The sequence below is a fragment of the Melozone crissalis genome, unplaced genomic scaffold (genome assembly GCF_028551555.1).
Source record: "Melozone crissalis strain CALT ecotype California unplaced genomic scaffold, PUWL_Pcris_2 ptg000014l_1, whole genome shotgun sequence".
Taxonomy (NCBI): domain Eukaryota; kingdom Metazoa; phylum Chordata; class Aves; order Passeriformes; family Passerellidae; genus Melozone; species Melozone crissalis.
Genome location: NW_026535792.1, coordinates 15,887,554 through 15,904,540, shown reverse-complemented (window position 1 = coordinate 15,904,540; position 16,987 = coordinate 15,887,554). Strand labels below are relative to the sequence as shown.

Sequence of the window (16,987 nt, the reverse complement as noted above, 5' to 3'; positions counted from 1 at the left end):
ACCCAAATTGCCAAAAACCCACAAACTAGCAAAAAAGTCCCCTGTTCTGTTCAGAGAATAAGCACACATTCTGTTGGTGTCCTGACTGTGTTTGCTTGAATTCACACACAAGTGTGACTTTGGGAAACATTCCTGCATGATTTCAAACAGGTCAATCGGGTATTTCAGCTAATTTGTCTCTACAACAGAAATACCATTTACCTTTCTTGCAATGCCTGGATGAAGTAAATAAATGTACTAGCACAGGAAATTTTTAATTGTTGGTGACATTGAGCTGTAAAGCTCTGTTCTGAGACATTAAAATATATTTAGTGGAATTTTACCAGGGGTAGTTTTTTTTTAAAGATACTTTCACACATGGCTTCATCCAAACCCAATCTGTCATCATCCTGCTAGCCTTACTAATAAACAGCTTGGGAAATACAGAACATAAGGCAAAACTGGTAAAGGTTGAACATATTTGTCTGGTAAGGAACCACTACAAACAGTTTTTTCAAGCTGTTAACAGCTGTCACTGTTTCTATTTTCTGGTATTGTAAACAAATACCCCAAAATCTGCATTATACCTTATCCTGTCGTTTTTTCTTTCTTTCTTTTGGCTAAACAGCAAGTGTTTGCATCTCACAAGATGGTTATGATCAGAAAACAGAAGGATGGATGAGATCCAAATTGCTATCTGAAGGAGCAGAAAGGCCATGGTCAGGAAGTGGCAGGAACACAGGCTAAATAACAAACCAAAATGTGCCTGAGCCAACACAGACAGCAGAGCCTCACAGCAGGCTGCAGGGAGCAGCTGGAGCAGGAGCTCCAAGGAACACACACAGCTCTGCACCTCTCTTGTGGACTTCTACAAGCCTGGTAGAACTACAGAACTTTAAATATTGACAACACTCTCATCTTTTTACCCCTAAAACTTGTACTATATCAAACCCCATGGAAGACTTCTTGGAAGACTCCTGTAAAACTCTGCTGCTCAAATGGCAAGAGAGATTCCTCCATTTTTCTCCCCAAACTCACCCAAGGCCAGTTCATACACGCTCATTCTTGTGCCAGTATTATTCTTTGCTTGATTAGGTCTTTTCCCCAGCTGGCAGTCTGTCCACAGTAGTGGCAGCCACGTGTGTAATTCAATTAAAGCCCTGCTTTTTGTGGAACAGACACTCAGCCTCTCTAACTACCCTAGCAGCCTCTTCTGCATGTGAATATAGACAACTGGAGCAGGAGATAATATTTTACAATAGGCTTAATTAATTAATTACATGAATGCTTCCCAGCTCTATTTGAAGTACTTGAAGCTTTCTAGGATCATTTGTCCTTTCTTTATAGGTGTACATCACATCATTTGCTCATCCAGTGATTATCCGGCCTTTTACTCCTCTCACTAGAAAACTGCTAGTTAGATTTTGCCTTTTTATTTTGCTAAAATCTTTAGTGCAATATAGCATCAGCCTCAAAAACTCCCTTTAAGAAACATGGGAACAGCCATACTAGAATACACTGACCCAAGGCTTGGCACCCTGTCTCCAACAGTGGGCATGAGCAGAAGTATCAAGATGTCTCAGAACACAGCAATCAGAAATCCTTCCCCTTAACATTCTCACAGAATCCAAATCTTTACCATTTCATCACTTCCTGAGACAGATGTGTTTTCTCAGGCTGTATTTAGTGAACTTCAGTGACTTTCTCTTCCACAAACTTGTTCAACCTCCCCTTGTGGGGATAAGCTGCTCTCAGCCACACATCCTTCAGAAAGCAGCTTCAGGCATCTACTGCCCTCTGTGCCAAGAGCAAACTCCTTTTGTTTCTTTGGAACTGGGCTTTAATCTATTAATGTACCTTAGAGACTGTATTGGGAGGGGGTATGTGGGTGTCAAACCTATTTTAACCTCTCTGTGTCACAGACTTTGTATTATCAATCAAATCTCAATCAGCCTTCTTTCACCCAGCCTGCAGAGTCCCAGTTTACATTAATCTCCAATGGAAGATGTATCACATCTTTGATCACTGTTTTCCTTTGATTCTTTTCCAGTTCTTTTATAGCTACCACATTCTTCTGACAGGGATCAGAATTGCACTCGTGTTCAAGACATGGACAAAGCTTGGATATATAGAGAGGCACAACAACAGCCTCTTATTCTCTGCTTTTTCCTAAGATCTGATTTGCTTTTACACTTCTGCTCAGCATTTAGCTGGTTTTTTTTTACAGACCTGCCTTCCAGACAAATACTCCTGTTTTCCACATTTCTTTGTCCTATGGCTTATCCATATTTCAACATTTGCCCCAAGTCATATCTTCCCCAATTTAGACAATTAATTCCACTGTCAAGCCAGACAAATTAGACTCATGTCATTTCCAGTCTCCAATAAAGAGCTTTGCAAACAGTGATTTGTGGGCTACAAATGCTACATTTCTATCCTCAAAAACTGTCTGGAAAAAGCAAGTTCTGTTGGAAAAATACAGAAAAATCTCCAAACCAAAAAACTCTTAAAATCGCTGAGCTAGAAAATGAATTCTTTGTCTTACTTACAGTACTGCTCTCTCTACCAATTGATAAAATACATGGGGGGGGACACACTCAAAGCACTGAGATAAACACAGTAATGAGATACTCTGGAAAGCAAAATTTACCAAGAGAAACACTTAAAAGGCTACACAGAAATTTCTAAATCACTGAACACCTCTAACACAGCCCAAAATTTCATGTTTTCTCTACTGAAGAGCTGGGCACCTCAGAGGTTCTGTTGAGCTGACTGCTCCTCTCTGCTGCAGTGCAGCTCTGTTTTGGACCACAGCACCGAGAGCAGCAGTGACAAAGTGCTGCACAAAGAACAGATCAGCACTACAGTCTCATTCACTGCATCCTCATGGTAGGATTTTGCACCATCTTTCTGGACTCAGACTATGACTGGCAGCTAAAACTAAATTACAACTCACTTTTGTAAATAGGAGCTTGCTTGCTACATGAAATGGTTGTGCCCTCCACAACCCCTGCACTTTATCTTGGGCTTGGACCTTATTATTCACCATTATTCCAGATCCAAGATCTGCAGAGGTGCAGAAAATGGACTATTTTTAATTACACCACCAGATAAAGACAAGAAAAGCAGAAAACAAGACATACGTGATAACTTGATCTTTTAGATAAAGCACCCTTAAGTTGTGCAGAAAGCACAAGTAAAATACCTCAAAAAATCAAAGTAACATCTGAAAGATTCATCTGAAAAGCAAAATAATAGCACCTACTTGGCACAATTACAGAAGACAGACTGAAGGAACAGACTTTTTTCCCCCCAGGATGAGTGAATACATTTACCAGCAGAATCTTGTAACCAGTTTAAAATGAGAGTTTCCAACTCTTCTCTGTGTTAACTTCAGCATCTCTGTAAACTTCTGTTCAGTTTTGGTTTCCCTTCCTTTCTCTTTCTCTCCTCATGGCTTTCTTTGATATTCCCACTGTTTAATGCACTTTCTAGCTGTGACCATACAAATCTAAGGCTATGAACAGATGATCATAAATTATTAAATTACAACAGCCTATTTACAGCTAATGTCAAATGAGTTGTATTAAGTGTGAAGTCACAAACTTTACAGTTTTGATGTAAAACACAGGATTTGAAAACACTTTCATGTTTCAAATGTTTAACATTAAAACTCAAGAGCTGCAATTTAAAACAAATACAATAAATAATTAAAAAGTTGGTGTTCATCTTTCCCCCTGGTTTCTCAACTCCAACAAACACAGATCTTCATCAAGAGAGAGGCTGATTGTCTATCTGCATATTCACACAACAAAATACACTCTGTAGTGCAACTATCTGCCAATATTTTATCATTTATTGTGATTGATACCTATTAACTGGAACTTATATAAAATATAGGAAGGAGAGTTTTTCCTTCTCCATGTATTAGTTTCTGCATGTTGTCAATTTTTCTGCTATTCTCCATCACTTTTATTGGACTCAATGTAAAAAAAGCAGAAGAGAGAAACTATTTTTTGAAAAACTGAATACTTGATTGAAAAAAAAAAAAAACCCTAAGAGTGGCATTTAAAGCAATGTTAATATTTACAAATCATGTCACCTTTCTGGGTGATTAGTCTCCTTAAAGAAATGCTGGCACACTCTTTTCATACAAACTGAGTTCAATACAACCACAGCCTCTCCAGTAAATTCAGGACAACACATTTTGTATTTTGTTTGAGGGTTTCAGGTAGAGCAGAAAGGTTTTTCTTGCCTGATTACCCTTTCACTTCCTACAGGTGTACATCAGGGACAGGCATAACTTGCCTCTAACCTGCAGTCCTTTCTTTCTTGCTTAGCACAGGGATCAGCATTGTCATCTAAATGTCTGACAAAACCAGCTCAAACTGTGCACAAAATGCTTCCAACAACACCAACACACAGGAACTGACTGCCCTGACAATTTGATATGAGAGACAAAGACCTCTCCAACTGCACAAAGTAAGGCTTTATTCCATTATTAACGCTACAGGAATGGCAGCTTACATGCAGTCTGTCTAACAAGTTAAAGACCGACCATAACTTACTTTCTTTTTCCTTTTCATTTCTTTCTTTTCTTGTTGGAGGGGTAGCTTGTGTGATGCCATGTGAGAGTTTCCAGGCACACAACGAGGGTTATGACCCACCTATTCCTGATCACCTATTATTATCAGCTTTATTAGGAGAAATATTTCCTCAGATGAAACAAAAAGCTCCTCCAGGGAGCAACCGGGTGAAATTTGTGCTTGGACCCTGAACACCTTGTAGCCTTAAAGAAGAAAAGGTTGAGGAAAACCTTGTGTGCTCCTTGGGGTGCACAGAGCATCACCATTAAATCAGAATACTCCTTTCCTGCCCTCTCCTTCATCCCTAGCCTGAAGTCTCCCTTGGAGAGAGGAAATGGAGACTCACTGGTGAACACCCAGAGTATTTCCCCCTGCACTCTGCACAGCAGCACTGGGGTAACAGAGCCTCAGTCACAAAGATGGATGCTGGCAGAAATTACAGGGATTTTTGCCATTTTCTGCCACCTTTCGTGCTGCCCTCCCCACATGCCCCTCTTTGCACCTAAGGCAGATGTGGCTGCCAGTCCCTGGATCAAACTGACCTGACCTGCCCCAGCCCACCTCCTCCTCACTGGGATTGGAACCATTCACAAGGAACAAGGTCATGGGAAAGAAATGACACCACATCCATAAAACCAGACACATTCCCAACCAAGCCAGGAGGTAGCACAGGGATAGTATTTTACTTTGGTAAACAGGGATAGTATTTTACTTTGCTGCTGGGCTTATGAAGCCCAGCTCTGCTCCTAAATTTCTCAGGGCATCAGTTGTCATGGATGCTTCTGAAAGGAACAAGCCACCATTCCCACAAGGCAGCTGAACACACTTAGCCAAAACGCATTGGTATGCCCAAATTTAAGCTCTGAACTTTCTTCAGAGAATGTGCTCCACAGCTGGGAAGTGTGGAGGGCACCTGCTTATTTCCACTCAGACTGACAAAGCCACAAAAGAAGTCTGAGAGAAGGGAGAGATATCTGCTGAGGAAAAGAATTTCAAGCCTATTTCCATGTTTAAGACTGCAAAGCTTCTCGAATGGTTATAGTGAGAGACCTGTGCCCTTTGGCACAGTGAAGAATTGAGTTTCAGATCACAAAAATCTATAAAAATGCATATTTGAACTAAACTGGTACTGACTCAGCACCAAAATAGCCTGAGGATTACACCTGCATACTTAAATTAATTTTCAAGTGCCTCTTTTGCTATGCAGGGTATTTTATGTTACAGTTGTAGCGTACTTATATAACCTACTCGAAATGTATTTCCCCTTGTTTGGAGTAACAGCCTTTTGGAGAAGTCTCATAAAGTCCAATTTGGGAAAGCAATTAAAGGCAAGAGCCTTCCCCACATCTTGCTTCCTGAGTACCCCCAGAATACCTGCTGAGCTCAGATCAAGCAGGTCTCTGCTGATTACAGAGCACAGGTTGAAACGTACTGAGCTGTTAATAAATGGAGCCTTATATAAAACCTTTCAAAGCCTTCAGCAGGGAGCATTCTCCATGGCTCACTGGGAAGGGCTCTCCCAGGACCTCAGTGACAGAGGAGTAGCTCTGTGCTCAGTGTGACACCCAGGGCAACAGCAGGCACAGAGGCAGGGAGGGCAGGCCCCAGTGCCCAGCCCATTTCTGTCCCGAGGGATGTTAAACACAGAGTTATCATTCCTGGCAAATGCACCTTCCTGATCAGCAATCCAGCAATTGTACCTCTATCCCCCTCCTTCCCACACACACCAGAAGTCCACCCCAGCACTCTGCTGCCCTCACTGCCCTCTGCTGCAATTCAAGCTTTTTACTGCTTGTCCTGAACATCGTGGAGATCAGTACCAGGCTGCTCCCTTCCCCACTGAAGGCTCTTGGAAGCTCCCCTCAAAGTCTCTCTGTCATGTGAAACACAGTTATTCCAATCAGTACTCCACAGCAGGTTTTCTGAGCCTCTAATCATTCTCACTGCCTTCCTCTGGATTCTCTCCAGCTGACCCAAATCTTTCATGAAGAATTTAGTACAGCAGTGCACCTACAGCCACTTCAAGCCTGAACCAGGCATAAGGATGACTTCTAATGTCCTGTAGGACATCAGTGCTACATAATCTGACACTGGGCTATGTTTGGGCACATGCTATGAACTGATTAAGATATTTTTTTGCAATGAACCTGGAACCACCTTTCTATGAAAACAGGAGCAGTATGCATATACTGTGCACATTACCAAAGACAACATTCTCACATCAGCAAACGACACAATTCACATTACTGGGTGGCAAGTACACTCTCTGTCCTGCAATCAGCAGTACCAGCCATTATCTCTCAGTCAGGAGATGCACAGTTATTTCCAAGAGTCAGAGCAGCCAACTCTCAGCATCCTCAAACACCTTTCTCAAGGAGCTTTCACCAGACCATTCTGTTCGTCTGACAGGCCAGGTATTTCATCTGTTTTTCCTGAGATAAAGCTTCCAGACTGTGGTCAAACAGTACCCATGAACCACTTAAAATGATAAACAGCTCTGAACCAGCCCAGATTAGTGATATTAGAAAAGGTCTCTTCCCTCCTGTGACAATAATTTTACACAGAGTTTAAGGACAACTGGCTGCACTTCTCCAGCTTAAGGTTTGCTGTTTAACAGGCCATGAAAGTCTTGTAACCTAAAACTACATGACAAAAATCTGCCCTTTGTACTTACCCTTCTCTTTGGTACTCCTCATCCAAATTTGGCAAAAGCTGGGACCCAGCCACAGACAGATCAAGTGCAGCTAAAGGTAGATCTCGATAAGCAAAATTAACAAGCTGCACGGGAGCAATGCTTTTGGTCTCTTCTTCCACTTGTTGGGAAATGATCTCAACTTCTGAAACACTGCCTTCAATTGTAGGCCTGGAAATGTAATAAACACACGTACACACAGAAACAAATAGAAATGAGCAAGCAAGTAAAAGGCAGTTAGAGACAAGAACTTCATGGAATCCTAAAGAGCCAACAACTTAAAAGGCCTCTGCAAGGTCATTGAGGAGGTGTTGTCATTCAAGAGGAAGATCAAATCTCTCCAAACTTCAGTAGATCTCACTGTAATCAACAGAAACCTCACACAGGAGAACAACTTTCACTCTGCTGAATCTGCTTCAGAAGCACTAAATAGAAATGGCTGTGTATAAACAAATAGAGAAAAAAATGCATGAGCCCAAAAGGAAAATATTTATGGAAAACAGAAAGAAGACATGTAACTATGCCAACTAAAAACTCGCTGCTTTCTAAGTTAGATTGGTGAGCAGTGAATAGCTAGGCCTTTTAATTACTATATACAAACCAACTGTTAGCTACTGGGTGCAGTCAGACCCCTCCTCCAGCAGATTTGAATACTGATTCAAACAGTTTTATGGATGGCAGCTCTGCTACACTCACCTAAAAAGAATCATTCTGTTACAAGTCATTTCAAAATAGTACTGAAAGGGAACAGTGACTCAGGAGAATTATAGCCTCCTCCATAAAGATTATCTTAAGTAACCTTATGCACAGCTTCTAAATCTGATCAGGTATTCTTACAGCAGCCCACTATCAACAATGGGAACTCCATGCAGCTAAAAACAGTCTGACAATGTGTATGTCTCCCACATTTAGAACAAGATACTACTTCTGTAGGAATTTTATCTGTTAGCATTACTGCATGCACAGGATGACGTGGCTCAGGACACAGCTTGCATCAAGGGCTGATCTTTGCAGCACCCAGCAAAGCTGCTTGCCCTGTTTGATTCCAAGGATGTGCAAACACAAACTTTTCCAGCTTTCTTCTAGGGGAGCCCGGTAACTTTGGAAGAAATCTCAGATTACTGCTGGAGGTTTACAGCAGGAATAAAGATACTCTTTTTCCATATTTAAAAAGTTCTTAGAACCCTGTGTTATTTGACTGCCAAAATTGCATTTTATTTTAAAGAAGCTTATTAAAATCTTCCAGCAATTTAAGCAACCTGGTTAGCAGTTCCTTTTTTTCCCCCAAAAATAAGAGGCTACTTTAGAAGATCACTTAACTGGTACATCTTGTATAAGGATATCATTTAAGGATGTGGGTGAAGGAACTAAAGTCCTATGTTGACAGTTTCCACTGATCTGAGTGAGTCTTACCATTAGACTAATTCTTTCAGATGGAAGACATTATTCTTGAATTAAAAGGAACTAACAGAATTACCAAGAAAGTAAAATGCTCTTATACATAGAGTATTTGGCAGGGAAAGGCTGCAGCTGTGCCATACTGTGGCAGAAAAAGAAGGTAAAAGGAAGTACTACCTGAATAACCTAAAAGCTTTTATTTTATTCATGTCCAACTAATAATGGAAAGTAATGAGATTCCTCAATTTCCAACAGAACTGTATTCTTCTGTAAACAAGAATCTTCTGATTCTGAAATCAGAAACCCAGAGGTAAAAGCTAATTTTAGCAAGAATTTTCTTTGCTTTTCACCTTTAATGCCATCCTGTGGACCTGTACCTTTTTAAATCCAAGCTGGTTCAGTTTTGCATGAAAGAGCATGCAATGATCCAATTTCCAGTAGCATAAAAGAAACAGGAAATGGGTTGGTGCAACCTTCCCTCCCCCAACAATACTGAGTTTCTGTATTCTTAGACAGACTATATGACAAATAAAGGCTGATTTGATTGAAAAGAAAAGCAAACAGACTGGAGTTGGCAGACAGATTTGGTGGCAAGAAAAATAAACAGCTCTGAAAATAACATAACATACTAGTTTTCAGCCACTGCTGTTAGTAATGCACATCAGACATGCTTACAGCATCATCCATGGAGTTTCTGCTAACTCACAAGCTTTAGACAAACAGAAAACCTCCAGGATGTCACATCACTGTCCTCCAGGTAGCAGCCTGCTCCCTGTCATTTAAAGTAATTTGTATCACATGGTACTTACTGAGGATTGGTCATGTTGGAGGATGCAACCAGATCAGCAGTGCTTCCAATGTTTAACTACTTCCAGCTGCTCTGCATTACAGCTCTAGCTTGGCAAGATTAGGGCTCTGTGAGAAGCAAAACAAGGTTATCTGAAACACAGCTGAAAGAAATCCAAAGGGCTACACTGACTTCTGTTGTCATGTTGCAAATGTGATTAATAGGTTAGTTCCCCTCCTATGATTCTTTTTCAAAGTATTTTTATTCCAGGATAATTCCTCCATATTATGGAAGCTGTAAAGTTACAGTGCATTTACTTTTACACATTGACACATACATAATTCCATAAGAACAAGGTCTTGTTTCAATCCACTAGATTGTTGAGAAAATAACCAAGATCAGAGGGGGAAGGGGATTTTCAGAGAAAGCTTCAGGAGCGTAAATTCTATTGGAAGACAAATTTTTACACATTCTAGATATAAGCATTAATATTGTCAATGAAGTTTGGGGGTTTGTTCTCCATTTTTGAGTTTGAACTGTTCCTGACTCCCTTTGTCATCTTAGGCAGTCTCTTCCAAAAATTAAATCATGTCATCAAACATTCTAGATGGGCTGTTATCAGGATAGTATTCTGATCAACAAAACCCAGTAACACATTTGGAAAAGGCAAAATCTCCACTTGTCCTGTGCCTGGAGCAATGCATGGCCACCAGAGCAAAAGAGGACAAGCCTGTGAGAATGAAACCTATTGATACACAGGTTTTGGAAGCAGGAAAAACAAGGAATACAACCAACAAAAGCTCTTAAAAATCATGAGAGATCTTGTGAAGCTATTATGAAGATTAGATGCTACAAAATTTTTAAAAGTAACATAAAAACAGACTCTAATTTTGATTAAACAGAAACAAATACTGGCAAATTAGAATTGCTTACAATAACACCAATAATCATGAAAAATACTCTTATACTAAACTTTACCCTAGCATCACTTACAGGCTGAATTGTTAGTCAAGTATTTACAGTGGAGACATACAAATGTAGCTGCATTAAGATCCTTAACAATCACATCATACAAAAAAGTAAAATTGAACTTACATCTTTTGTAGGGCCATTTCCAAGGCTTTATTCCATGTTTTGTAATTTTACAAAAATGCAAAATGTAGCCAATGCATTTTCACATTTTCCAGATAATGTGCCTGGAAAAGAAGCAAGAAAAAAAGTTCTACACTGTGATCACCCTCCTCAGGTACATAAGTAAGCCAAAAATTTAATTTCATATGAAGAGGACAACTTTAAAACAAAAGACTACACATACTTTAGAAAGACACAAACCTTCTATTTGTTTACAATCTTGGACAGAGTAAGAAGGAAATGTTTTTCAGATAAAGCTTTGCTAACACAGCAGAAACTTGATTTCATATCCATTCAAGTATGAATGGGACTCTATTCCCTGGTCTTTGTAGACTTTAAATTATTTCATTTACTATACCCCCTAAGGCAGCAAAATACTAAAACATTTGCCTAAATTTATGAATATTTCAATCACACAGAGCTTTCTGCTGCAAACTCTTGCACCTACCAGCACAGCAAAACTACAATATAAGACTCAAACTTGTTTTGCAATGTTAGCTCCCGAACGTCTCACCTTCAGCTGACATTTTTACAACACAAAACAACCCCAAACAATTCTGAATGAAAAATTTTACCCAAATCAGTTCTTCTAAGCACTCAGTATGAGAAAATGGTTGAGGCATGAGATACTGTGCACCTGTCTTCTGAGAGTAAGAAAACAGAATCCTGCTCTAGCTGCATTTGCAAGCCTGGGGAGTAAAAAGTACATGGGGATCCAGCTGATTTGGGAGATGGGAATAAGACTGATGGAAACTGGCCTCAGAGGACAGACAAATGTACATGTGGAAGCTTCTTAACCTAGTAAAAGCTCACCATTTGTTCAGGAGACAGCACAGTGCTGGTAACCCCAGCCTCACGTCCAAAGGGGACTTAGAAAAGAAAGCAGTGACAGATTTTAGATTTTAAGAAATCTTATTTTTTATATTAATCCTAAGATTCTGGGGAATGGGCCAGGGCACAAACATTAAATATTTGTCCCTCCCTTCTCTTGCTTTCCCAAAGCTGGAGCACATTTTTATTTAAACAGAAGAGTGTTTTCCAGCTCAGAATTGTGTTTCCAGCTTGGCATGTAACTTTGAGATTGTCTTTCAGCCATTAGCCTTCAACATTAAGACTCTTCCTCAAGCTATCAGTTTTAATTTTCTTCAGATCCTGGGCCTAATGGATTCTGGAATTAAAGGCCTTTAGAAATCTTAAAAGCATCCTCTAGTTTTCTAGAGAACGTAATGTCAATGAAAATACAAAAGATTCACAACACTACAATAAGGATGGGAGAAAGTACAGAGAAAAGTCTCATAAGAAATTGTTGGCATCTCTTGAAGCTGAGGATTTCAATGCATCTTCCCAATTATGACTCTGTAAGGCCCATAAATATGATGTTTCTAGCCAGGAAGGAGAGTGAGAAGTTCTTTAGACCAATTCTGGTTTTCACATAATTAGCAGTACAGAATCAAGAGAAACCAAACTAGACTGGTACTAAATCTAGTTATTAGACAAATCAAACATCAGGAACCAAAGATTTCATTCTAAGAACCAACAAAATCACAAATATTTTTGTGAGAAATATCTCTTTTGTCACTCCTGGAAAGTATAATGGGCAACCTTCCAGACCAAATGCAATAAATTTATATGAATTTATGGCTTGACAGTGTATGGGAACGGGCTGGGGGCAGAGGCAGCAGCCCCAGGGCAGGCCAGCCCCCCCTGCCGGAGCTGGCAGCGCTGCAGGCAGAGTGTGCCCAGCCCGGGGCTGCAGGAGCAGCTCCTGGGCAGGGAGCAGAGTCCAGCTCCAGCTCCGTGCCCCAGGGAGCCCAACAGGGACAGCCACAGACGGGGACTGAGCTCCGGGAGCCCTCCTGGAACGCAGAGTGCAAACGTGAGTAACCACTGGGGAAATTACTGATGGGTTAGCTCAGGAGACAAGGCAGGAAGTGCAGTAAGAAGACAAAAGAGATGTAATAGGTCGTGTATATGTATCTATCTATCTCCTAAATGGATTACTGTGATTCATGCTTCTTTCCAGGCTTCATGCAAGCAACATAAAGAAGTATCTTAATATATACTGGTATTCTGCAAAACCATTTTTTTTTTACCATCCACTCCACCTCATCTATCTGTTTTTAACTTCCTTTAAAAAAAAAAAAAATCACATTTCAGAGCAACATAAACAACTTCAAACTTCCACAAGAAATTTCTTTGCAACTGACTAGTGTTTAAAGACAGCAGGGATCAGCTGCGAAATTGTATTCTTTTGAACTTATCTCCTGCTTGCATTCCTACAGGATTTTCCTGTAGGCAAAGTGGAATGACGTTGCTCCTCTCCCTGCCAACAAAGAGGAACTTTTGGGTATTCCATCCATCACCTGAGTGAAAATTTTTCCATGCAGCCCTTTCCCCACCTAACATACTCAATGTTCAGTAGACAAAAATGCCTCATCTCTATGGTCTCATCTGATGGAATTACTAACAGGTCCAGAGTTTTTGGCTTTTTTCCCCACTTGGTAGAGTTGAGAGTAGGCAGCACACAGCACTGGCTGAGCTGCCACGTGAGCACGGGCAATGCCCAACCCCTGAGAGCTCAGCAATTCTGCTGTTCCGTGGCTTTCCAGGTGAGATGGTGCAGCAGGAGCAGTTCCCAGAGTTTAACAGAAACAGTTTGGAAGGGAATTCTGACAGAAAGGAAAGAATTGTCTCACCAGTTTCTTGTGCAAGCTTTCAAGCAGTGTAAGAACCAGAAACATTCAGTGCACTAAATGCCTGATGTCCTGTATGTACCAAGAGGACAGTGCAATTTGATGGGAAGCATGGAAGTTTGCAATTGGCACCCCAGCTTCAAACGTGTGGGATCACAGCTCTTCACCCTCTTTAGCACTCAAGGGGGTTGTACCCCAACCACTGAGCTCTTTCTGAGGCAAGATCTTCAAACTGCTTCCAAGTGCTGTCCTTGCCTTGCAAGCCCTTTAGCTTTGCTCTGTTGCCTGCACCCTCACTACCCGTGGCAGTGCTCCCAAGGCTCCTGTCAGGAGTTTTTGGGCTGGCTGTGCTGTTCCCCTCTCCCTGGCAAACCCCTGCCCTCAGCTCCCCCTGTGCAGGCGCTGGGGTCATGCTGGAGCAAAGGTTCTGCTGCTGGCCTTGCCCAGCCACATCGTGCCCCAGTTCATTTGTTAATGTTTACATCGATCTCCTATTGTCAGTCACCACACCTTGGCAGGAGCTTGCTAATGGGAGATAAAATCTCGCTGAAACAACAAAAAGCATAGAACAGAGTTTGGAAAGTGTATGCTGAAGCATAGCACATGGCATACATACACTAAGCTAAAACAAAAAAACAAAACTCCAATAGCTAACTTTGAAAAAATAAAAATCTATACTCCACTGGCGCATGAAAACCATGGCTTTTAGCATTGATTCAAGCACAGTCTTACAAAATATGTGTCACAATGCAGTGGGCCCAGCTGGGGGTGGGGAGTAGGAAGATAATTTAATTTAAGCCTTTTGCACCAAAGTCCCTCCTAACTTGTACCCTATTCAGCTGAGCTGAAGTCAAGACATGATTCAGAGCTGTTTGCTGCACTTGCTCATGTTCTGAGGCATATTATCATGAATCTGTAAGCTCCTGTACAAAATTCAGATGCTGACTGAAGCACCCAAGTTTGTGCCCTTGCACAAAACCAAATTCTCACATGTTCTTGTAATAAGTCTCCCAAGAGCAGCTTAAAACAGCTGGACAGGCTCAGAGTTTGCATTCAAAGGAAATGCCACAGGCCCCACTCAAGGGGACACTGCTGTTGCTGCAAGGTGCAGTTTGTGTTCTCACCAGCTCCATCTCCTTCCTCTGCCCACACCCCATCCATCAAAGAAAAAAATAAAAAATAACAGGATGGCTTCCCTGATACAGGTCATAGTACAGCTCCAAAAATAGCTGTGCCAGCAAAAGTGAGAGTGCAGGGCAAGGCACTGTGCACAGCCAAAGGAACAAAGCACACAGAGCAGAAAGACTTCAGATCAGAAATAGTCCAAGATGATGTGCAGAGCCCTGGCCATTGGCAATATCCAACTGGAGCAAACATGCAGCATGAAATCACTGAAGAGACTCAGGAGGGGTGCAGAGGAGGAGGAGGGCTGCTCTGGGGGTTTTTCTCCTTTTGTGTCACACTGGAGCTTTTTACTCTGAATCTAGTCCACATCAAGAAACAGAATTTTGTTTCCTTTGTGCAAACAAGTTACATTCTTATCTCAGTCTATAGGTTGAAAGCCTGATACACTTTGAAGCCTGAATGCCAATGATGGTTACTTGTGTGCCAGCTGGGCAATCCCAGAGATGTCAGGAGCTATTCAGAAAAACAGGAAGAAAAGGAATAATCTGACATAAGAGCAAGAAGAGTAGGGGACACACCTAAACAGACATTACCCTCGATGCTTTCAAAGTGAAACTGCAACAGTGATTACACACTGAGCTCTTGGGAATTAGCCAAGTCAGATTTTTTGGTGATGAACACCATGGATATCATCCTGAGATCACCACACACCTGATGTGATCACTCACTGCCACTACAGCAAGCTGCATTTCCCCAAGAACTGGAATTCCCAGGTCCCCTGGGATCACAACTGTTTTTGTCCTGAGAATTTTAATTGGCTCCAATCATCTGCATTTAGAAAGTTTAATTGGTCATATATGCCAAAACTGTTCCCTTCAGGAATCCAGCAACTTGTACTTCTGAAGGGGAAAACCTGACAAAATTGTCAGCATGGTTCCAGCACTTCCTTGCTTTACTTTGGGTTAAACAAAATTGATTCTTCTTTTTCCCCCCAACAGGAAAAATCACACGGTATGATACAAAAAAAAAAAACCTATTTTGATTAAACTGACCTTCCATAATGCTTTATGTAGACAAGAATTTGATGAGGTATTAGATTTGTCAATTATGAATGCAGAGATGCCACACAGAAAACAAAAAGCAAATCAACTTCATTAATCTTTAACATTCCTATGCAGTGTCCAAAAGAAAAGAAGCACAAGAGAAGGAGTTTTTTATTTCCAAGAAAGGACATTTGAATTTTGCATCTTTTTCATGGAGGGACTGAGAGCAAAATTTTAAATACACCACACTTAAAAAAAAGAAAAGGGGAAAACTCCTTCATTGCAGGAAAGGTATTTAGATTGGGAGGAAAAAAAAGTCAGGCATTCACAAATTAGGAAATGGCAGATTTGCACTTGCTCATGCAGTCATAATTCTATTCCCTGGTGGAATCAACCTCTATGCTGAAATTAAGCAGAACACTGTTCAAGGAAAAAAAACCAGCATGTAATTATGTAACTAAAAACCCTCATTATTCTTAAGTGGACTCTCACTTTCTAGAGAGAAGTCTAGATGGGCCAAAAGAGAGAAAAATTATCTTGTGCACAGTTAATAATCTCATCACAAATGCAATATGATCATTGGCTGAATCCTGAACATTTCAATACTGCAAATCTGGAGTACAGAACAAATAAGAGTAGCTGGAACCAAGGCTTTAGAGGGGGATTAATGCAAAACAGACTCTGAGGAGAGCCCAGTCAAGCCCACCCTCTTCCAGGTGTGCAGCACACGGCACTTCCAGACCAAAATAAACAGGAGGAACTGCTCTGTTTCGAAAGGTTATAAAAAGCTCCACTCATGCTTCTTCCTTTGCTCTCTGTTCTCATGGAAGCTGGGGAGGAGGCAGGGATTGTGCAGCAGGTCTCCAGAGAGGTTCTGTGACCTGCAAATGCTCCAGCATCAACAGGCTTTCGCCACAAGAGCTGCCCACAGCTCCCCTGGGCTCTCATCCAGTTCATGCTCCATGGTGCACACTGGCACTGCTGGAATTCATGGTTCTCACACCCTCCCAACATTCTCCAGAAAAGGCACAGGTCTGGCAGCTACTGCAGCAACTCACAGTGCTGCTAGTTGAGAAGATGCCATGGGGCAAAGAAAAGGTGTTCTCAGTTTAAAACCACCGCAAATACTGACAGCACTATGGATCTCAAAGATATGCAAAACCTGTCCATCCACAAAGGCTATCCAAATAGCAAGCTTGCTCTTAGCTCCTCAATAAATAAAAGGCATTCCTTGAGCCAGATTATTCATTTGATCTCTTTCTCTGGAGTAATTCCAAGCATGCCATTTCCCTTTCCATTTCACAAACTGCTTGTATTTAGCCGTAATGAATTGGTGATCCCCACAGTTATCTATAGTTCCTGCGTGTGGTAGAAAAAATCCCCACAGGGACTCCCCAGGGGAAAAAGAACACTACAGGGTTCTTGAGTGCAGAGAACAAACAAAAGAGAACAATCACATAGCTAAAAGGTCCCTTCACGGATTTGTCTGGGCCTCCTCAGACAGGGAGAGCCCCAAGCAGGCTGCTCCCCACAGGGCTGGGCACAGGGCTCCC

The 16,987-nt window shown here is 41.3% G+C and overlaps 1 protein-coding gene across 2 annotated transcripts in view; it reads right to left on the bottom strand.

The window, feature by feature from the left end:
• Nucleotides 1-16,987, bottom strand: part of TMEM266 (transmembrane protein 266) — an 82,155-nt gene that overhangs the window by 45,419 nt on the left and 19,749 nt on the right. For both annotated transcript variants that reach the window (XM_054272909.1, XM_054272910.1), the window contains exons 2-4: nucleotides 10,538-10,638; nucleotides 9,465-9,570; nucleotides 7,240-7,428 (exon numbers count right to left, since the gene is read on the bottom strand). In XM_054272909.1, the coding sequence (XP_054128884.1) occupies nucleotides 7,240-7,428; nucleotides 9,465-9,478 (203 nt within the window). In that variant the 5' untranslated portion in view covers nucleotides 9,479-9,570; nucleotides 10,538-10,638. The remainder of the gene's footprint in view (nucleotides 1-7,239; nucleotides 7,429-9,464; nucleotides 9,571-10,537; nucleotides 10,639-16,987) is intronic.